Below are 22,053 nucleotides of genomic sequence, written 5' to 3'. Positions count from 1 at the left end.
TGGAGCAATACGTTGAACTTGTTAAAGCAAAGGAACGGTATATAAGGTAAGTATATGATATACGGAATGCGCAAGAAACGGGCAATCTAAAAATGGAACAAAGAGAGGTGGCTTTGCTTGCTCGACGGTGGTGTGGTTACAGCGGAGGAGGAGGGAAACGAGGATAAGCGAAAATCTCATAAAGAATGTTCCGTATATACGTACATAGATATGGATGTGTATATATATATATATATATATATATATATATATATATATACATACATGTACGTATGTAGAGAGAAAGAGAGAAATTCGTGGTACGCGATACGAAAGTATGTACATACGTATACGCTGAAAACGAGACGATATCGATTGGCAATACGTTTTTGTAACCGAGGCTAGATATGGAAATATGGACGTGTCGGGACAGTTCCAAAATTTAACAAATTTCTCCATCGTCCTTGCCCCGATTGTCGAAATGACGAATGAAGCTTCTCGGAGCTTTTCAATGGTACTTTGGCATCCGGGCACGCCGATCGTCTTCTTTAGATTCCTCCTTTCCGTGCTCGCCGAAAAGTCGGTCGTACGAAGAAATCGGAACGCAGGGATATCGAGCGCGTGGATATCGTGGTTACGAGGCAAAACGTTTTAACGAGAAAGTATATTCGCTCGTACGGCCAAGGAGATTTCGTTTTGCCAATCGATGGAGTAGCACGATTCGATGAATATTCCAGGACAATTAACGATCTCTAAATTATTGTCCACTGTTTCCCCACGGCGAAATAGATATTAACGCAAGAAGATTGGAACGTGGTGCTTTTCAACGGTATGCAAAAAACTTCCCACTGGGCTGCCCTCTACTTCGTCGCTCTGATGACGTTTGGAAATTACGTTCTCTTCAACCTTCTCGTGGCCATCCTCGTCGAGGGCTTCTCTTCGGAGGTGAGCGAGTATTATCCGTCGCCGAGAGCGAAAGAGAACGCTAATTCGATCTTTAACCGAAAAATGCCGATATGTTCTAATTACGAACGTTTGCGATTTCACCCTTAACATTTAATCGCGATTTTGCGTAAACCTTTTACGATCGATTTGACGAGAAAAGAAAACACCGTGAACGGTACACGTAAGCCCTCGTAAGCGAGGATATTCAACCGTAAGAAGTAGGTAAAGCTATCTAAGGATCGGCCAATGTATTCATTCTATGCTACCCACGCTCTTACGTCGCCGTCGCGTGGCAAAAGTTTACGCTCTCGTGCTAATGCGACATTACGCCATTGGCATCGAAAAACCTTACGCGCGCCCTCCTACTTTAAGTCTTTCTCTATGGAGATTAATAGACTGGAACCGCTTCGTTATCGCTCTCGAAATTGCGCTATATAATTTATTTACGTTCACACGCGAGGAAACTCGAACGAGGCTTCCTCGTTCCATTACATCTTCCTTCTCTCTTTCTTTCGTTGGGAAATCTATCCCACGTGCGGTTAAACGGATTCCTTTAAGGTTAAAGGATGGCTTCTTTGTTGTCGGGACGCGTTTGCAGAGGAACGAGAGGAGGGAACGAGAGCAAAGAGAGATGGCCAAGTTGGCGGCGAAGGAGGCAGGAATGGGTAGCGAGGAAGGATCCTCGAGGGTGTCGAGATCTCACTCGATCACCGACAGCGACACGTATACTCAGGTAGGAGATAAATGTGGAGTCCTTCTCGATACGTTCGCGAGATCGTGATCGAACTTCGATTCTTTCCCTCGTCGACGTTATCGACCGTCCTCATAAATGTCCTGAAAAATCTCCCGGAAAATCCAAATCTGTCCGGACTAAATCTATCCGGGGATGGGGGAGAAAAGAACGATCGCGTTTCTTACGCATCCGTGTGCCCTTAGGAACGGAAGAACTCGTGGCAAAGCGCGGAGGAGCTTAGAAAGTACAAGGACAACAGCTGTCGGGAAAAGCAAAACAGTAGTTGGAGGCATCGAATGGACGAGCCAAAGTGCAACATTCAAAAGGAAAACAAGATGATGAGCGGCGTTGGTCAGCCACCGATAATCACACACACGGCCGCCACGCCTCAAGACTCGCCAAACACCACGCTCGATGTTGGTTACAGAGACCTTAATTATCGTGCGGTTTTTCCAACGGCTGCCCTCTCCTTTGAGTCGATAGACCGGACCGGTGTACGTACTCTATACGCTCTTTAACCCTCTCGAGCCCGTGTTCCTGCACATTTACCTAACTACGTCGTCCTCGGCAATTCCGCTTGACCCAAGGCCGATCCTCGTTTCCTCGCTAAAGACTCTTTTTTCCCCGATCGAACGCGCGTCATCGCGTCTAGTGCCTACTTGAAACCAAAAGCCCCGTTGGACGCATAATTCGTTACAACGTAACGCTTGTAAATTTCCCAACGAACTATATTTTCAGAGTCAATGTAGCATACCATCCGGATTATTAAAGCTACCGGACAATGGTAGCAAGTTTTCGACCAACAACTTGATAGCCGGACAATTTCCCAGACGAATAAGCCTCGTTACCGCGGTGGTAAATCCTTCCTCGAGAGAATTCTCAAACTCCAGGTAAATAGGATCGGCGTCGACTCGGTCGGTTATCGTCGCGATTCGTCTTTGTTCTCTTTCTATTATTACCATGTCCCGTTCTCTCAGTCCACCGAGAATACAGAGAGGATACTCCTGGCGTTTGTCTCGGCCATCTCTGCGAAGGAAACGTTGGTCCCAAAGCGACGAGGAGCAAGCCAGTCGAACGATCGTTTTGAACAATGGCAGAAGTGCCTTCGGCGGTTCCAATTACACGTAAGTACGAGAGTAAACTATAGCTCCGAATCGGAGTCTCGCGAAAGCTTTTTTCCCCGATCCAGCTTTCCCGGTTGATGTCGTTGTCCGCCTCATTGTTGTCCTTCCTTCCTTCCTTCCTTCCGTTCCTTTCTTCCCTTTCTTCCCGTTCTTCCCATTCCGTCTCTCCTCGATTCGTTCAGAGCAACCCCGAACGCTACGTCAATATTTTTTTTCCAGCTTCAACGGTGGTTACTTGCACGGCTCGATAAGAAACGACACGCAATGCGACGCGCCCAATAATCGAACGACCGTCCTAACGAGCAATAATCGCAGCCTCAGCCCCAACAATTCCATCGAAAGCCACGGTTCATCGATGCGCCGTTACACGGCCACGCCTAACCAGGCGAGTATAAAAAAAAAAAAAAAAAAAAAGAAAGGGAAAAAAGAAAGAAAAGACGTTCCTCGTCGATAATCGGATATCAGACCGCGATCGACTTAGCACGGCTTTTCAGGGGTGCAGGTTGATTAAAACGTTGATGTGCGTTTTAAACAGATGCGATGGATCGACGAACTCTCGCGAAGGAACTCCTTAAGAGGGTACGAAAACGTTCAAGGTACGGTTAGAAAGAGTATGCTGTTGGAGGATATGCCGGTGCCATGCTCGACGCCCCGAACGATAAACAATTTATCGATGGAAACCGGAGCACTGCCGAGAATTAAGCCTCTTCCGGATCAGGAGGACGATCACTCGCGTACGGACGATCAGACGCCTCCATCGAACGGTCACGGTAGCGCCAGTAGCATCGAGAGGATCAAGAAGATATTTATGTTCTTCGAGCCAAAGGGTTGTCTCAAGGAACGCGACGATTACGCACTGTATATATTTTCGCCTAATAACAGGTACGAGCGTTGCCTTTTCTAAGTTGCTTTTATCGCTTCCGATAACACGCGATCGACTTTGTCAGATTCCGAGCTCTCTGCCGTTGGTTCGTCGATCAAAAGTGGTTCGACAACGCGGTCCTCTTCTTTATCGGCTTGAATTGCATCACCTTGGCGATGGAGAGACCGAACATACCGTCGCACAGTCGCGAGAGACTCTTCCTCATGACCGCCAATTACATCTTCACCGCGGTATTTGCCGTCGAGATGTTTATCAAGGTACATCGACGCTACAACGTGCGAGTATTTGAAAGCTAATATCCATCGTGCCTCGACTATATCCCTTTTATTTCGTTTCAGGTCGTAGCAACGGGTATGCTTTACGGTTCGGACGCTTACTTCACGTCGGGCTGGAATATTATGGATGGATCCCTAGTCACCATATCCATCGTCGATTTAATGATGTCCTTGATTTCTTCCAGTAGTCCAAGAATATTTGGAATTTTGAGGGTGAGCTTTTTGATTCTCTTTTCTCTTCTCCTTCTTTTTTTTTATAAATTAAAAAGGAATTCAATAGTCGTCACGTGCCTCGAGCGAATAAAAGCTTTTCTTTCGCAGGTTTTTCGTTTGTTGAGATCGCTGAGGCCATTGCGAGTGATCAATCGTGCTCCGGGATTGAAGTTGGTCGTACAAACGTTGCTGTCGTCTTTACGACCGATCGGCAATATCGTTCTGATATGTTGTACCTTTTTCGTGATATTCGGAATTTTGGGCGTTCAATTGTTCAAGGGTGCGTTTTATTATTGCGACGGTCCAGATATCAAAAACGTTCGCAATAAAACGGACTGCCTGGCGGATAAGCGAAACGTATGGCTCAACAGGAAATATAATTTCGACGATCTCGGCAAGGCGCTCATGTCTTTGTTCGTTTTGTCGTCGCGAGACGGTTGGGTCAACATCATGTATACCGGATTGGACGCGGTTGGCGTGGATCAACAGGTAACCTCTTCGTTCGACATCCTGCGCCCGTTATACGCGTTCTAGTCTCTAATACGTACGACAGATCGATATCTTAATCTTGTCGCAGCCGATCGAGAATTATTCGGAATGGCGTTTGCTATACTTTATCGCGTTCATCCTTTTGGTCGGATTCTTCGTCTTGAACATGTTCGTCGGCGTCGTCGTGGAAAACTTTCACAGATGTCGAGAGGAACAAGAGAAGGAGGAACGAGCGAGGAGGGCGGAGAAGAGGGCTCAGCAAATGGAGAAAAAACGACGAAGTTTGTCCAATCAAAATTCTCTCGATCGATATCATTTACGTGGTCTTTTGGCGGATAAAGCAACGCTTTGTCTTTTTTTCAGAAATGCACGAGCCACCGTACTATACGAATTACTCGAAAACGCGGCTCTTCATTCACAACGTCGTAACTTCCAAGTATTTCGATTTGGCGATAGCTGCTGTAATCGGCTTGAACGTCGTCACGATGGCCATGGAGTTTTACATGATGCCGAAGGCACTCACCTACGCCCTCAAGATATTCAATTACTTTTTCACCGCCGTTTTCATCCTGGAGTCGCTCATGAAGTTGTTGGCCCTTGGTATACATCTTTATCTGAAGGACAAGTACGAGCATTCATATATCCCTTATCGTTGGAAGATTCGTTGTCTCTCTGTAACTTACGAATCATTGGCGATTCGTAAAATTCTATATCTTTATAAATAAAACTCTTGATCGATTTCATCATAACCTTTTCATTGCCATATTTTCTCTCTCTCTCTCTCTCTCTCTCTCTCTCTCTCTCTCTCTCTCTCTCTCTCTGTCTGTCTTCTTCTCCTTCTTCCATTCGACGCTTTGATCGATTCTCGATTCATCGATCTCATCAAGATCTTTTATCTCCGTAGATGGAACCAATTGGACGTAGGGATCGTTATATTATCAGTAGTCGGCATCGTTTTGGAGGAAGTCGAGTCGAAGATCATACCCATCAATCCGACCATCATTCGCGTTATGCGAGTTCTCCGTATAGCCAGAGGTAAGTCCTCGGAAAAATCGTGTCTACTCGAGGTCGATAAGACCGACAAATCGTTCCTTTATCTGTTTCAGTACTGAAACTTTTAAAAATGGCCAAAGGTATACGCGCCCTCTTGGACACGGTAATGCAGGCGTTACCGCAAGTTGGCAACTTGGGTCTGCTCTTTTTCTTACTGTTCTTTATATTCGCGGCCCTGGGAGTGGAACTATTTGGCCGATTAGGTAGGTCGTCTCGTACGATGATTTTTTTTTTTTATTCGTTGTACGAATCGTTGTCTTTTACAAGTATTACGTAGAGCGTAAGATAATTTGAATCGTAGAGTGCAGCGACGAAACACCTTGCCAAGGCCTCGGCGAGCACGCGCATTTCAGTAACTTTGGTATGGCCTTCCTTACCCTCTTTCGCGTAGCCACCGGTGACAATTGGAACGGCATCATGAAGGATACTCTTCGAGACGACTGCGACGAGTCGACGGATTGCGTGAAGAATTGTTGCGTCAGCACGATCATCGCGCCTATATTTTTCGTCATTTTTGTACTGATGGCGCAATTCGTTCTGGTCAACGTGGTCGTCGCGGTGTTGATGAAACACTTGGAGGAGAGTCATAAGCAGGCACGCGATCTTTATTCCTTTCGATCTGTAACCTCGATACGGGACGCATAGGACTACGGGGCGTAACTACGAGGATTTACGATTTTAGATGGAGGACGAGTTGGACATGGAGACGCAGCTGGAAAGAGAGCTGGCCGCCGAACGCGAGGAACTTCTCGAGGTCGAGGAGGAGGAGGAAGAGGGTGGCTCGCTCGAAAGACGGAACATCGGTGAAGACTTGGACGAGGACGACGAGAGAGAATTCGAGTCGATGATGGGAACGAGCGAGAAGATTCTCGTTAGACCGGGCCTCGCAAAGGTTCGTTCCTTGCCGGCCAATTTCATTTACAATCCGCCAAAGGAAAAGAGTTTGGACGGTAAGTTGGTCGAACGACGAACAAGTAGTACGTATCGGGTAGATACCCGTGGTAGATTTATCGGATCGAGACGAGTCGAGGAGAAATGGAAAAATTTCAAAAATAATCCTTTTCGTCAGATACTTCCGTTTCGGTGGCGATCAACGTCAGAGAGAGACGGCGCAGCTCGTGTTTCCGCTCGTACCCGAGACCGTCCAAGTTCAAATCGAAGCGCCGACAGACCTTCCACTCGAGCAACCAACGAAGGTCCTTGCTGCCGATGCACTTCGAAGTCACCGAGGTCTTCGAGAAGCCCGTTTGCAATTTGAGCGTCCCGCGAATCATTCCTCGTCGTATTTACGCGATGGAAAGTCAGGAAGCTATTCCTCCGGAGAGCCAATATCTTCGAGTAAGCGATAAGATTAATCGAAAAAAAAGGTGGCAAAGTAGATAGGGTAACGCTAATTCGATTTCGAAGGTGACAAGCAATAACAAGGAGAACAAGTCGTTCCTCTGCGCGAGCAGACCAACGGCGAGTTCTTCGCCCGTCACGCCCAGCGGCTCGACTTCGACGCTGACCACCGCAGGCGGCCTGAGATATCAGAACGAGCGTTACTTGTTGCCGACCGCCGAGATCTATCCGTCTAAGGCGTGCTTCGCCCGAAGGATCTCGACCGACGCTCAGTCGCAATCGGAGACGAGCACGAGCGTCGCCGCGGGAAGCTGCACGAGGACGCCGAGCAACGCGAGCGAGTACGCTCCGAGTATTCGCGCCAAGGGCGAAGGTGAGCACGATTCTTTCGCCGCGAATCTCTTTTTTAACAGCCGCGTTCTCGTTGCGCGTGTTTAGGACCTACGGAAAATGCGAGATCGTCGAAGGAGAAGGACAAACAACGGGCGACTCAAGCGGAGGAGGAGGATCTCGACGTGCAATCGGTGATCAACGAAAGAAGGCCGTCCAGGCTGAGGAGTGCCACCTCTTCCGGTACATCGACGACCGGGACGAGCGATCAGTGCGCTCAAATCGTGCGCGTCGAGAGCTTCGCCCACATTTACGCGGCGGAAGAGCTACCGGACGAGCCGCCGGACGAGCCGCCGGACGAGAGTTCGGCCTTTGAAAACGTCAGCGAGACCGACACGAGCGGGAGCATCAACGGGAGTGGAACTGTGAGTGGTAGCGACGGTAGTCGTAGCATTAGCGGCCTCGTTCAGGTCGTCGAGTGTACTACGTGTCCTGCGATCAGCACGGACGTTAGAATATACGTCGACGACACGGACTCGATCAGCAGCAGCGGACACTTTGGAAGAACTTTTGCCGAGGACGACGACGACGACGACGACGACGACGAGACGCCTGACATCACTATGTCGATATCGGCGCCGATCGATCTCGTCGACGAAGAAGCGGAGGAAGATAACCTCGGGAAAACGGAAGACGAGCCATCCTTGCCCGGCCCTTCCGATCCCTCTTAATGACTAACGTTGCTGCCGTGACATCGTTGCTATTCCACGACGAGGAAGTATGAAAAATCGACGGCGTCGACGATGGGCTCTAAGAAAGACTGTAGTGCATGACAATATAGTCGTTATATTCTAGTCACTTTGCCGCCGTGAACTTGCCAAAGAAAAAACGAGGATATAGACGGGGAAGGGAAGAAACGAAAGAATTAAACGGGACGAACTCTTAGAAAATTCCTCGTTCGAGTGGTAACAAGTAGAAATAATACAGTAGAAGGAAAGTATATACGAGAGAGAGAGAGAGAGAGACAAGATGTTATATTTTCACGTCGATCTCGAAACTCCTATTACTGTCCGAGGCTAAGAACTAAAGACGGGGATTAGAAGTCGCTATTTTCGGGACTGCTCGATCGACTTCTCGACGAATTACTTTCTCTCTCTTACATTCGATTCCTTGCGCGTAGTCCAAGAGGTGTTATTCTTTCATCGAGATCGCGAGTCGGTCATCGTTTCTCCTATCGGTCATTGTTTATTATTACTTTTTTACGTTGACAAACGTTGCTTCGAGAAAGTTTTGCCTCCTTCGACGTTTTATCCCGACACGATGATATTCTCCCAACGTTCTTTTCCAAAGTTTTAATGAGAAATCGAACGAAAAGTCGATCGGTTGGATCAATGGCAACTCTATTTTCGTCCTAACGGTCTCGTTACATTTCGTCACGCGAAATACAAAGCAGGCGACATACACAACACGTATAACGCACTGGAAACCTTTGACAATCTCTTATTGCCAGCGGTATCGAAACTCGGTTCCCGCTATGAAGCGTCATGGAAATCATTCGTAGGAATTGGTAGAGAAGAAACACGACGTATATAAAGTCGCGTCGTAAAAAAAACAAAAAAAAGATGAAAGAAAATAATAATTTAACAATAATTTAGCGAATTTGTAGCTCTTAGGTAGATTTATCGAGTCTACGTGACAAATTGCAATTTATCGGACCACATTTCCTCGCCTTTCCTTTTCCTCGCGTTGATCGCCGCCAGGAGTCGTAGAATGAAAGGATTAGACGATATCGTTAACGCGCGTTTAAGACGACCGCATAAATGTTCTTCGAAACGCGAGTATATCCTCGTAGGGAAAATTTCTTTATCCTCGTTAGCTTTCTATTCGGTGGAAAATCCAGCGACGTTCGCTCGATGCACGTTCGATCTAGTCCAATGCGTTTAGATAAAAAGTTCGTTCGAGTATATGTACATACGTTCGTACGTACCCTAGATACATAGCGTCTCTCCTGGGCGATCACGAGTCAAATCGTTCGATCCTCCTCGTTTCGTTCTCTTCGTTTTTCTTTTTCTGTCCTAGAACGTTCTTCTCGTTAACATCTGTGATATACTTTAATCGTAGTGTATTTCCTATAACGACAGCAGCAAACATCGGCAAGCGAACGGGTAAAACGTTAAAAGATGGCGCAGAGGTGGAAAAATTTAGAGAGAGAGAGAAACAAGATAGACGCTACGTAGACGAGAGAAGAGAGAATAGCGAGAGAGAATAGCTGAATTTTTCGATAAAACGAAAGAGATTAGAAAACGGAGATGAAAGATCCGATCGAGGAAGAACAAAATGGAAAAAGGAATAGAAATCTTCGATTGTACATACATACATTTATGAAAACTCTATACTCTACATTTGGTGCGATTTATTTTGATACTACCGCGTGCGGTATTATTTAAACGATCGTCGGAGTATAAGTCCAAAAAAAAAAAACGGATGGATAAACGAGCAAAGCAAATGTTTAAGAAAAAAAAAGATAAATTCTATGCCTTTCAACGAACGTCGACGAACGTTAGTACGACGGTGGTGTTTGCCCTCTACAGATACAACAAAAACAAAAACAGTCCCGGTACGTAGAACAGAAGCTACTGCTGACGATTTCAATTGATTTTTCGACAATTTTAATTTCGTCGAAAAATTAACGACAGACTTCGTATAAATTATATTCCGATCAATCGATAACACACTCTTAGTTTCTTCGACCAAAAAGCTTGATAAATCAATCGATGCTCGACTTTAGATTTGACCTTATGAGAGGGGAATGACCGATGTAAGGACAGAGATAGAGGGAGCCACCCTTCGTGCGACCGGCGAAGACGTTTGTTTCTAAAATACACGCACGTACACGCAAACGTAAATTGAAACAATAGAGAGAAACAAGAAAAGCAAAAGAAACAAGAAGAAAACGTAGTAAAAGTTGAAAGTGCCGTGCGCCGTAATCGCTTTGGAAAAGTAGTCCGAGTACCCATGTACGTTTCCTAGACCAAAGTTGCGTAGTGCTCCGTTGGCTATCGAATAATATAGTCCAAATGTTTTACCCTGTTCAAAATGTCTGGTGGGTACGCCGACCGACGCGAACCGCTCTAGTCGTTTTTCAAACGGTACGCTATAGCCACGACGAAGTCAATTAGCGCGTATTTTCTATGTACAAAAGACAAATTATAGATGAGATAGAAGGGGAAGAGATATCGAGAGATGGAGGTTAAAGAGGAGGAAGAAGAAGAAGGGAACGTCGATAGAAATATCAAAAAATAAATAAGTACACACGCTCGCAGCCGTACCCGAGGTATGCTCTCGGTACGTTTCTAAAGGGGAAGGGTGACAAAAAACAAAAAGACAAAAAGTGGAAGAGAGAAAAAAAAAAGGAGAAGAAGAAAATGTCTATTATTAACCTTGACGGGAGCTTTTCTGAAACGTTTTAACGAGGTTTAAATTTAAGACTCTCGTGTGTATCGATGTTCGTTAGACGATTTGAACAGAGTATGTATTTAGATACTTATATACTCGTGTATATCGAAATGCAGACGATGGTACGAACGCGCGAAGCGTTCTTTTTTGCTTCTTGTTTTCCCTTTTTCTTCTTCATCGTTGACCGTGGGAAAGAATCGAGTGTCCTTCGACGATTCGCGATCGGTCCACGTAGATCTATATCTCTAGAATATCATTGAAAGAATGGTTGCGTCATCGTCGATCATCGACTCACCCGTTTAGAAACGATACAAAACTCCGACCGACGCGAAGAAAAAATCGCGAGGGTCGAAGGACGTAGAGAGAACTCTTTGCTTCTCGAGCAATCTTTGATTTTTCCTTTTTCTAAGAGAAATTTTTGACGAGAAGAAAATTAAAACGAAGATTAGTCCGATCGTTAGGGTTGCGTCTATTAAAATATTCATCTTCACTCGAGAGTCCCACATTTCCTTCTCGCAATACTCGACAAAGACAATCGACGTTTCTCGTGGGAGGCTCGCGTTCGGTGCTCTCCCTTGGGAACGTAAAATAATTAAAGAAAAAACAAAAAAGAAAAAGAAAAAAAAAAGAAAAAAGAAAAAAGAAAAAAAAGGTTCGTACCACCGTTGCGTCATCATCGTTTCTCCGGCACCACGACCGAGTCTCGATAGCTCGATAGCGTTATTAGGCGACTGACCTCCGAATTATAGTTATTCTAGTCGCACTGTGGATTAAACGAAAAGAACTCGACATTCAATCCGACGGACGGAAAGGGGGAATCGTAAATGTTTTATCGTTAAAAAAGCAAAACAAACAAAAGAAACTAAAAAAAAAAAGAAATGAAAAAAAAAATAAAAAAGAAAGAAGAAACATAGACAAAGAGAAGAAAGAGAAACGTAACGATGTAAAACTTCTTCGCCACGTGCCTCTCGAGTCTGTTCTTCGCCCGTAGAGAAGGCAGTGCGTAATCGTCGAACTATTAAAGTGTCTAAGCAAAAAAGATTAAGCAAATAAAAAAATAAAAAAATAAAAAAAAATAAAAAAGTAAGAAAAAAAATGATGAAGAAGAAGAAGAAAGAAAAGTCACCGGTCGTCGTAGGCCGGGAGATATGTCGTGCTATTTTAATTACAGTACAGGTTAAAACAAAATAAAAAAAAAAAAAATTGCGTGTAGTCCTGTAGGGCTGCCAATAAAGAAGCGTCCTTTCTTGTCTGCCTGATTCAATAATAATATACGTATCTATGTATGTGTATAAGTTCTCTAGATGTACATACATAAATGCGTATATCAAAGTTATAAATGCCTGAATGACTGAATGCCTGTGCACGCGTGTATGCGATATTTGCGAGAGTTCGCCGTGGAAGGAGAAGGAAGATTCGGCGCGCTTCTTTGGCCTTGGCCTGAATTTCGGAGAAGTAAGGGAAAAAAGAGAGAGAGAGAGAGAGAGAGAGAGAGAAAGAGAGAGAGCGTCTTTGAGCGCGAGTGAGTACGTATCTGTGCGCGTGAGAGAAATGCGTGGTATCGAGAGGGTGCGTTAGTTGCGTAGAAGGAAACTAAATATGTACAAATGTAATAAATTAAACGACGATTACGTTGAATCAATTCATTGCGTATTTTTCCATTTTATATTCTTATCAAAATTAATCTCTTTTTGTATACAAGTATTAAGTATTAAGAAACGGAGATTCCCCTTTATTCGCGTAGAATATTTCTTTTTTATTGCCTAAGAGTACCGTGAATTCGTATCCTATAAACGCAGGTGTAATCGCGATGACCACTATTCGAATGTATCTTCACCTCTACGATCTCGTATGCTTTTTTCCCATTATGCTATAAAAAATAACAATAACGTATCGTCTTCTTATCTTATTAAAAAACGATCGAAATGCGTCAATTTACTTGAACTTCAAAGTACTGTATCGAAGGACCGGTATTGTCGTAGACAAATTCGCCGAAAAAGAAACTTTCCGTATCTTCGACGCATTCCAAGCCCTACAATCGATCGAGATAAATCGTTGAGGAATGAAACATCGTTCGACGCAAAGAACGACGAAAGATACGATTTACCCAAAGAGAAAATTCCTTGGGAGCAGCCATGGTCTCGCCGGTTGGTGATATAGAAGGGGAAATGTGCTCGAGGCTAATACCGGATATGTACACTGATCCTAGTAGTTGTATAACGACGGTGCCACTGGAACCCTTGAAAGCCCAGCATTCTCCAGGAAGGACACCTGTCTAGTGCATACGAAATCAAGAAGCCGTCACGAGGTAAGAGTGTACACACGACGTGCTACACGCGCGCGCGCGCACGGAGTATTTCGTTCATCTTTACTTGTCATTTGCCGCGATAGAAAAAAAAAAAAAAAAAAAATGCTCCGCAAAAAAGTCCATTCGAGAGAGGGAAATATATATGCACCTTTTATTAAGCCGTGCAGGCGGCTAAGGCGAATAACGCATTTTTACGTTCCTCTTTTCGAACACGACTTTTTATAGGCAGAATTTTCTATCGAGGTCGGTAAATCTAACGGAATCGAGATTTCATTTCGATAAATATAAGAAAAGAAATAATCGCAGCAACCTGTATCACAGCTCGTGGAGTGTTTTGTTGAATACAAATGGGAATACCAAAAAGAGTCAAACCCGGAGAACCCGCGGTATAGTCCTCGGTATTTCTCGTCGAAAGTATAGCACCACCTGTTATATAGACGTAGACTATCGTCAATTTCAAGATTCGTTTCGATAGAACCTTCCTAGAAGGTTCGATAGTTTCAGAGAACCTGAAGTTTCCAGCGCATAATCGGTCATTCCTGTCTTATCCGCGTCGTAGATTTGCAACTCGCTCCTCACCATCTTTCTCACGCTCTCCGGCGATAAAATCTTAATCATATTCTCCGTATGTATTCCGATCCCTGTAGAACGAAAAATTAGGAGTAACTGAGATAAATGGTAAAAAATAATTTCTCTCGTAGTTTCGCGCACCTTTCTTACCCTCGGTCACCTCGTCTCTCAATTTAAGAATAGCTTCCGATATCTTTGGTATCGCGAACCCGACCTCTTTCAGCTTGTTTTGCAAATTGTCGCGAGTCTCTAGGACGTTCTTCACTTCCATCTCGTTAAATTTAAGAACGACGATAAGCGTTACGACGCACGGGTCGAGTCATATAGTATTAGAATCGAGATTACCGAAAGAGTTAATCGTTTACCGAAAGAGTGTTCAGATGTCTTCGTAAATTGCCCAAATCAGCCTTGACGACTTTGAAGGACGAACTGGCGGAATACTTGTCGCAGATGTGAGACACCGACATAGCTAGGGTTACGTCGAAACGAAGGATCGTTATCGTTATTTCAATAAAAAATTTCGAAAGAGCGACCAACGATGAAAATATACGTACCTAAGAGCGAGGTTATGATACAAAAGGCAAGCGGTTTTATGAATTTGTGGTACCAGGAAGGACGTAGGCAGGGATTCGCGACATTGGCTTGACAATTTCCTCCGTTGACGCAACAATAAGCGTTTCGAACGCTCATCTGATAGGCACCATAACAATAATAAATATTACATAATAAATTATACGTGACGGCAACAAGCTTCGTTGGATGTTTTCAAAGATCGAGCGCAGTCATGGTGTTCTACGCGGCGTGATATGAAATATTCTACGAAATAAGGTACAATCGCTTGATCGAAAACTTTTATAAATTGCTCAAACATAGGTAGACAGAAATAGATACATTTCTTTTTCGACTATACGCAAAACTATATGTATATGTATATGTATATGATAATAAGAATAGGACGAGCGGATACACGTACATCTATATCTATAGCTATATACATCTATCGTATAAACGTAAGGACGCACTTCGACTTTCTTCTCTTGGACGAAGTAACGAGGAGACTTGCTCTCGATTCGAATTCTCCAAATGTTTTTGTAGACGGAATGAAAGAACACTCGTGGTAAGACGGAATTTCGCAGAAGAAAAATATATATCTATGTATAGCCATGCGCGTGGGACGCAACCGGCATCGTTAGAACCGTGCGAATATTTGCGCATTCGTTCATCTTTTTATCTGTGTACGCAAATCTGTGTACGTCAAACGCGCGCGAGTCTCTCTGTGTGTGTGTGTGCTAGAATTACGTAAAATTTGAATCTTAGCAAAGTACGACGTAATATCGTCGTTAATCGTATTCTTATCCACGCCGTGAATTTTTTATCTCGTATTATTTGTCGTCAATGAAGATCCCTCAAGGCCGAATGTATGCGTACGTTTAACCTACTCTCAAAATCGTAATCTCGATATTGAGTTTGGGCCCTTAGCAAGAAGCTCTTACCTTCCTCGATATTCTGAAACGAAAAATATTTCAAGTGGCGGGTATCGGATAGCCAACGGTACGTTAACGTTTGAAAGATATACTCACGTCAATGGTGCAAAGGCTACTACCTAGCTCGTAAAGGGCAAACGCGCTCACGTGTTGATCGTAAACGTCCTTGTTCGGATTGCGACGTTTCAAACAGCTTCTGTAACTTCTGATGGACGCTTGTCTGTCGCCGAGATACGAGTAGGCCGCGCCTTCGATCAAATCGGCCAATCCTATCATCGGCTCTTCCGAACGGTTACCCTTGCAATCCAACAAAATCCGTCGGAGTGCCTCGATGGAACAAGACGGCATGGCGTTCCAAAGATACAACAGCTCGTAGACGAGTAATTTGTAATACAAGATCGTGTAAGCTCGGCCCGTATCCTGATCGACCAGTTTCGGTGCTCTTCGTAAGATGAAAAGACCGAGTTGCGTTTCCTTCGTCGTGCCGGCGACGAACTGAACGATCTTTCGATACATCGTCATCAATTCTTCGAACTTGCCGTTCGATCCGCAACAGACTGTCGACGAAAAGAAGTTTGGAAACGTTTGCGTTTTCGAGAAAAACTAGGCTATAACAGTTTTAAACGATGATCACCTGCCGCCAAATACGCGTAGAAACTTTTCGACCATCTCGACTGTTGCTGCAACTGTGTCAAAGATCGATAAGCTTCCTCGTAACTCAAACGAATCAGATGACACCAGGCGACCTCGTGTAGACACAACAATTTCACTTCTCTTTGGCTGGACGCATCCACGGCTTTGTCGTAAGCTTCGAGGGCGGCGTTAACGTTCGACTGTAACGCACAACGTAACGTTAACCGCCGATCGACGGCTTCTTAAGGATCATTAAAAATTACCTCGAGGCGTTCCACTCGGCCCGCGAAGAAGAGAAAAAGAGCGGAATTTTGAAATTCCGTGCGACATTCCTCGATCAATTGTTTTGCTGCGTTCACACCGGCCTTCACGTTGGAACCGTCGAGGGCGAAGAACGGTCGCACTATCGTGTGATACCAGAGTAGCGATAATCTGTCAAAAATTATTTAGAGATTTTTATTATATCCGCATATAGTATCAACGTAGACGCGTCTGTATTATCGCGCTTATGTACTCACGTCGCCAATGGAGCACGCATATCCTCGCTGACCCGAGCGTACATGAGGGCCGTCAGTCCGGCACGTCGATCACCCTCGAAGCCCAGAAAGTGAATGAGTTTTAACAACGAAGGCGGCAACAGACTCACGCAAAGTTGATAAATCCCATAGCCAAAGCTCACGGCCGACATCAATCGGGCCACTTCGGTCGGTTCGACAAAGCTGAGAAAGAATGTAATTCGATCGATCGTTACATTTTTCTTTTTATCAATTTTCCCTACAATCGCTTCTTCCTCGTAGAGTGGATAGTATTCGTGGTAGTCGTAAAGAAAAAGAAATACTCACAAAAGTTGAAAAACGTGTTCTACGAAAGTGAAAAACGAGAGTAAGATAAATATATGAAATGAAAAATTGATCATAGAGTAAAAAGCGAAAGTGTCGAGTAAAGAGTAAGTACGATCGGGTGTGGTGTAAAAAAAGAAGGATAAATTTTGTAAGAATAAACAACAATTACGGTGTCTGTTGTTCGGACGTGATGCCAGTGATCGAGAAGAACATTGATAGGGAGCTTCGCAGACCTGATGGCGAGGTGATTGGCGTTGAGTTGGCGGGCGAACCGTTGTAGGACGGAATCGACCATTCCGAGGAGCCTGGACTATGCGGACTTTGGAGCGAATAACAAGAACCATTGCTCCCTGCCACGCTACAGTTCATCTCGAAATCTGAGAGAAACGAAATTTCAGACGATTGAAAACGATCGATTGTTATCTATTGAAAACGAAACGGGTACTAGCTCGTATTTGACCTTTTCCAAAGGATTAATATGTAACGACGAAAGGTCTGGAAATGGGTCAAAATCGATCCGGTACCTTTACGCGAGCTCTCTCGTTCGAGGCTCATAAATTAGCTAGATTGAAAATAGTTTGTATACCAGATGGCACGGTGCCGAAGGTACGCCTATAAAGCTGCAATATTTGCACGTACGCGTGCTGATAAACGCGCCAAGCTTTACGCAGCATCCAACCGCCACGAACGTAGCCGGTGAGCTCTTGTTGGAGAAGAGTTAATATCGCTGAGCAAACTTGCGAATCCGCTAGTACTATCTGCCTCTCCAGCTTGTTGACATATTCCTTCTAACGATACCGATTTATATTCAATAGTTGAAGGACGATCAACAAAACCATTTCTTTTCTATATTCTAATACTTACGGAACTCTCTTCCGCCCTAAATACCCTGTTCTTCATTGATTTCAACCAGCCAATGTCGTTAGCGCATTCCCTTTCCATGTCTCTCAACAATAGCATGGCTTGTTGAAGTTTATCGTCCTCGAAGCTCATCAATGCATTCTGTAAATGAAAATCAGTGCATTCTCCTCGTCGAACGTGACCTAAAACGACACGCTCTCGAAACCGTCGAGTTATCCGTTATTGCCTGACCCACTTAAAACTCAGTTATACCGATTCTTTGACACGCGATTTCGATTATCAAACAAACTTACGAAACTAGTATTTTTCTTTACAAAAAGAAAACTACAGGCAAGTCTACGTCCGTGTTATTCGAGATAACGTAATAATAAAAAATCGAGCACCGGGTATGTACGAGTATGCGTGCGCGCGCGCGCGCGCACATCCACACACACACACACACACACACATACCCGGCGAACAAAAGAGAAGCACCGCGTGCGTTTCCTGTCTCTCAGCTAGGCGCGTTAATATAATAAAGCCTTCATCCGTTTATTCGATAAACCTTCGAACGATCAATCTCCTAATTTTTCGAGTGCGAAGACAACCAAGGACTTTGACGGACGCTTGAATATGTAATAAATATAAAAATAAAGAAGTTTTCTATCTTTAGAGGTAATTACGTACCATGAAGAGAACGAAGCAACGACCCGCTTTAACGTGGAAACTATGAGGGTGTCCAGTGAAAAGTGCCTCGGCTTCCTCCGTTTTGTTGTTTAGCAACAAAGATATTCCAGTTCTAGCGATGTTCCATTCCGTCGTTGTTGGTCCTTTGTTCTTTTTCGATGCCATCCTATCTTTCTTTCTTTCTTTTCCTTGTAAGAAAAAGAAGAGGAAAGAGCAGCCCTTATCTACGCTTGCATTCGATCATCGGCCAACGTGATCTTCCTTTTCTGACGTCAAGCACGTGTTCATCGTTCGTGCGAAACATTCCACTGTATTCGATCGAGAATAAGGAGTATGTTTCCGTATAAATCTAGGTGGTATGGTCTGGTCGTACTCGCGAACGATACGGTGAGTTGAGTTTTCACTGGCGAAAATGAGGACAAAATGTATAGAACGAGCGATTCTTCCTTACGTTTACGACGTACGCTCGTTGTGTCATCGTCGTCCGTGTAAGTATTACACGAGTGTGCTCGAGTATTAGAATACGGTTTAAAGATATGCAAAGTCAAGGTGCCAGAGAAAAGTGTGTCTTCTCTCGATAAGATAAGCTTGATAAATCGTCGTAGATTCGTTCACCGACTCGCCGATATTCCTTTTAGAACGTTCCTTTTACAGCTGATAAGATTCCGCCAAATTTTTTTCGCTCGTCGAGCTGACAAGTGAAAAAGAAATATTTTCGCGATTCCGTCTTCCGTTAATTGTATCTTTTTCAACACCTTTTGTGACTTTATAATCGAATCGTCGAAAGAGCCGTGCCGATGTCGTTAAACCTCTCGTACACCGAACGTCGATCGAGAGACGATCGAGTTACTTCGATCGTTCCGATGGACCAGCAAAACGTAATCGGAAGAAAGAACGGTCGATTTTCTGTGGGGCGCGAGGACGAGCTCTCGTCGTGGCGCGATGGATAAACTAAACTCTCCGAGCGCAGAACTGCTGCCACCACCTTCTTCAGAATTCATATATAGGTGTTTATTGATTTTATCCTAGAAATACTGCGACCTTGACAACGCCAACACGACACGTTTTTACTTTTGGTGTTAGTATCGTTGAATATATAATCCAGAATTTTTGATATTCTTTAAATATGACATGCAACAACTATATGAATAGTTTAGAAAGTGTGATCGATGATGCATTCGCGTTCCGTTCGTAGCTACGTTCCACCAAGAGGAAACGATCGAATTCGTCGACTTTCGGAATTCCACGAAACGACAGGGTGCTGTAACTTTCCAAGAATTCAAATTTATTCGCTGTACTATCGTGCGACGAAACACGTCAAAGTTATTATCTCTTGCATCGAGGAAATATTTTCGCTTGATCTAATATATTAAGAAATACTATCGCGATCAGTCGAAAAAATAATTGATCGATCGTGGCTAAAGTAAGCTTAAAAATCTCTCAAATTCGACGAGTATTTATATTTTCATAACATCGTTAACGTTTGCCCGAGAAAACGATATGCTTATTACGAGTAATTCCATTGGAAACGTACGAATCCATTGGAAAGCATGACGATAAAAATTTTTCAATGCATATATATATATGTATATACACATATACATACGTGTGTGTATACACACACACATATATACACACACATATATACACACACATACGCACAAGTACGTATGTAAATATTTACAATATTCTTTAGTTACATGTTGACAAATTTGTACGTAAGACGTGACAGACGTAGTATCTCGAATCAACTATTATTATTCTATATAAATGAAAACATAAGTGGTACCTCTGCTCACGCGGTAGGACAATGCTCGAGTATTGTTACAAGTCGAATAGTTTTCTTTTCCTGTCTCGATATAAAATGATTCTCTAAAGAATTTTTACACTTATTTACAATTTGTCCTATAAATAATGTACTACAATCGTAGGAGTCGTCATATAAATTCGAGTCCTTCGAATTTCTTATCCATTACTTTCGTTTCTGGCATTATAATAGTACCATCTATCGAGAATGCCATAATATACGTTGCCGTTTTTCCTTGATACTCTTCGGTTTTTAACGCGATTATGATAGTGTCTTCGGATCCTGGTAAGAACTTGAAACTCGAGAAGCCTCTAACAGGAATTAGTTCACCGATTTCTTTAACCTATAAATTAAATTTATTCTTTAAACGAATGTATTACAACTTAACGATTAAAATTTATCTAAATATCATATAGCTTTAACTGTAACCTTTATATCCACAAAGTTTTCATCAGCAGTTAGGAGAACGTTACAGCTCATTGTCTCATCTTTGGTTTCATTGTAGCGTTCTTTGGAACATCTTCTCGGTAGAAAGAACCAACTTTTGTGTATATCGCTCCATGCTCCTGATTCGTGTATCATGTAACCTGTGGAAAGGACAATCTGTAGACAATTATTTTCATGCTTTTACGTTATGACAGATTAGCCTACCTGGATATTCGATATTAATCGCTTGCCTCAATCTTTTGTAATTTGAAATCCAATTAACGGAGTGAATTTCCCCTCTAGGGGAAACTATTTTGATCCACTGAGGATTATTGTGTTCGTATTCTCCCGAAGGAGTAGTCCATTCTTTACCCATACTGCCTACGTACAATTGCTCGTCCTTAACCGTTGCCCATTCGGACTTAAAACCTATAAAGCGTAGAGAGAAGATAAACGTATAATCCATTCGGCATATAGTTTCGCGAGATATCATACCTTTTGGATTTTTCCCATTGCCGTCCAATAAGATAACCCAAGGGTAGGCCTGATTGTCTTCGATGTAATAAATCATTCCAGTTCGGTCGTCAAAGGATAACAGATGGCCGTCGAAGGTGATCAACTCCGACAATTCCATACCTCTGGCTTTCATAGCCAAGGACGAAGACAAGACAAGAGTCCTGTCGTCCCAAAGAATCGAAAGAAAATTTGTAGATGGATTCCAGAAGAGACTACCGGTCTTCATAAGACTATACCAAGTATCCTTTTTATCTAAAGCTTTGGAGTCGTGATCTAAATCGCTGACTATAGCTATTCTGTAGGTGATACCTTTAGACGTTCTGACAGGTGAAGTGGCTGGATAAGTTTTATTGTATCTATAATAACGACATTGGGACAAAGATTGATGCGTGACGGGCGTGCAAATGACGTTTCGGAAAAAGGGATAGATCAATAGGAAGATCGGAACGCACAATAAAACGCATATCAATGCCAAAAATTGTCTTTGAATGTAAAAAGTACTATTCGCCACTCTGTAAACGTGGGGAGCACGCAAAGCTTGCCTCCAGTCGCGCAAATACGACATCGTTTCTCTATTTCCGTTCTTCATTCGCGATCTTTTCATATACCAAGTTGAAGGAAAAAACCCACGTCAAGAGCTGTGCATGCTCGCGTACATATTGGAGAGACACTCGAAAACTTAACCTAACAAGTTAACCTGCTCAAAAAGCCATCGATCTACATAGCGAACGTGGAACGTAACGTGGCGCCGTTTGATAGATAGCGAATTTTTGACAGCTGACATTTGACGCAACTGTGTCAACTGCGCCTCCCACAGTTCAATTTCTCCACGAGATAACAAAAGTAGGTTGGAAATAAAATATGACATTTTTATCTCGTTAACCTTATGCGGGGCACACGTACGACGTACACGATGTAATTATTAACCTAATTACGAGTCTTTTCCGTGTTACGTCGCTGGTCGATCGTATTAATCGTAATAAGTGCAGCAAACGATAACTCAAATCGTCGTCTCAGGATCGACGTCAAAATCGACGAGGAGAAAGAAGCAAGGAAAGAAGGAAGAAGGGCAAGAAGGAGGAAGGGAAAAAAGTGGCTCATCGATAAGCACGAGGGAAT

General features: G+C 43.6%; 3 protein-coding genes across 9 annotated transcripts in view; 1 reads left to right on the top strand and 2 right to left on the bottom strand.

The window, feature by feature from the left end:
- The window catches only part of LOC122638139 (voltage-dependent T-type calcium channel subunit alpha-1H), a 52,333-nt gene extending 42,628 nt beyond the window's left edge, over positions 1-9,705 (top strand). For 6 of the 7 annotated variants that reach the window (XM_043830860.1, XM_043830859.1, XM_043830862.1 and 3 more), the window contains 19 exons: positions 769-924; positions 1,523-1,657; positions 1,861-2,151; positions 2,396-2,547; positions 2,635-2,781; positions 3,001-3,166; positions 3,317-3,663; positions 3,729-3,921; positions 4,003-4,152; positions 4,261-4,641; positions 4,730-4,922; positions 5,005-5,266; positions 5,546-5,676; positions 5,748-5,897; positions 5,996-6,288; positions 6,377-6,644; positions 6,764-7,032; positions 7,102-7,408; positions 7,474-9,705. In XM_043830860.1, the coding sequence (XP_043686795.1) occupies positions 769-924; positions 1,523-1,657; positions 1,861-2,151; positions 2,396-2,547; positions 2,635-2,781; positions 3,001-3,166; positions 3,317-3,663; positions 3,729-3,921; positions 4,003-4,152; positions 4,261-4,641; positions 4,730-4,922; positions 5,005-5,266; positions 5,546-5,676; positions 5,748-5,897; positions 5,996-6,288; positions 6,377-6,644; positions 6,764-7,032; positions 7,102-7,408; positions 7,474-8,096 (4,614 nt within the window). In that variant the 3' untranslated portion in view covers positions 8,097-9,705. Of the gene's footprint in view, positions 1-768; positions 925-1,522; positions 1,658-1,860; positions 2,152-2,395; positions 2,548-2,634; positions 2,782-3,000; positions 3,167-3,316; positions 3,664-3,728; positions 3,922-4,002; positions 4,153-4,260; positions 4,642-4,729; positions 4,923-5,004; positions 5,267-5,545; positions 5,677-5,747; positions 5,898-5,979; positions 6,289-6,376; positions 6,645-6,763; positions 7,033-7,101; positions 7,409-7,473 lie in introns of those variants that run through there. The other variant, XM_043830864.1, reaches the window with a different exon arrangement.
- A 2,744-nt stretch (positions 9,706-12,449) lies between these two features.
- On the bottom strand, positions 12,450-19,511 carry LOC122638157 (tetratricopeptide repeat protein 39C-like). The gene is made up of 16 exons (XM_043830908.1): positions 18,186-19,511; positions 17,523-17,660; positions 17,245-17,446; positions 16,828-17,035; positions 16,335-16,535; positions 16,080-16,248; positions 15,818-16,016; positions 15,448-15,740; positions 14,254-14,389; positions 14,065-14,168; positions 13,841-13,970; positions 13,639-13,770; positions 13,440-13,555; positions 12,929-13,096; positions 12,761-12,853; positions 12,450-12,691 (listed from the first exon to the last, which is right to left on the bottom strand). Exons 1-16 carry the CDS (start codon positions 18,348-18,350, stop codon positions 12,578-12,580), a joined length of 2,568 nt encoding a protein of 855 aa, XP_043686843.1. The 5' UTR covers positions 18,351-19,511; the 3' UTR covers positions 12,450-12,577.
- A 114-nt stretch (positions 19,512-19,625) lies between these two features.
- On the bottom strand, positions 19,626-21,913 carry LOC122638150 (soluble calcium-activated nucleotidase 1). Its single transcript, XM_043830898.1, has 4 exons — positions 20,914-21,913; positions 20,644-20,847; positions 20,422-20,579; positions 19,626-20,335 (listed from the first exon to the last, which is right to left on the bottom strand). The coding sequence occupies exons 1-4, from the start codon at positions 21,536-21,538 to the stop codon at positions 20,123-20,125; spliced, it is 1,200 nt and encodes a 399-aa protein (XP_043686833.1). The 5' UTR covers positions 21,539-21,913; the 3' UTR covers positions 19,626-20,122.
- Positions 21,914-22,053: the final 140 nt, after the last annotated feature.

This window comes from Vespula pensylvanica, chromosome 2, assembly GCF_014466175.1.
Source record: "Vespula pensylvanica isolate Volc-1 chromosome 2, ASM1446617v1, whole genome shotgun sequence".
Classification (NCBI taxonomy): Eukaryota; Metazoa; Arthropoda; class Insecta; order Hymenoptera; family Vespidae; genus Vespula; species Vespula pensylvanica.
The sequence above is the reverse complement of the archived record's forward strand: the minus strand, read 5'-3'. Positions and strand labels throughout refer to the sequence as shown.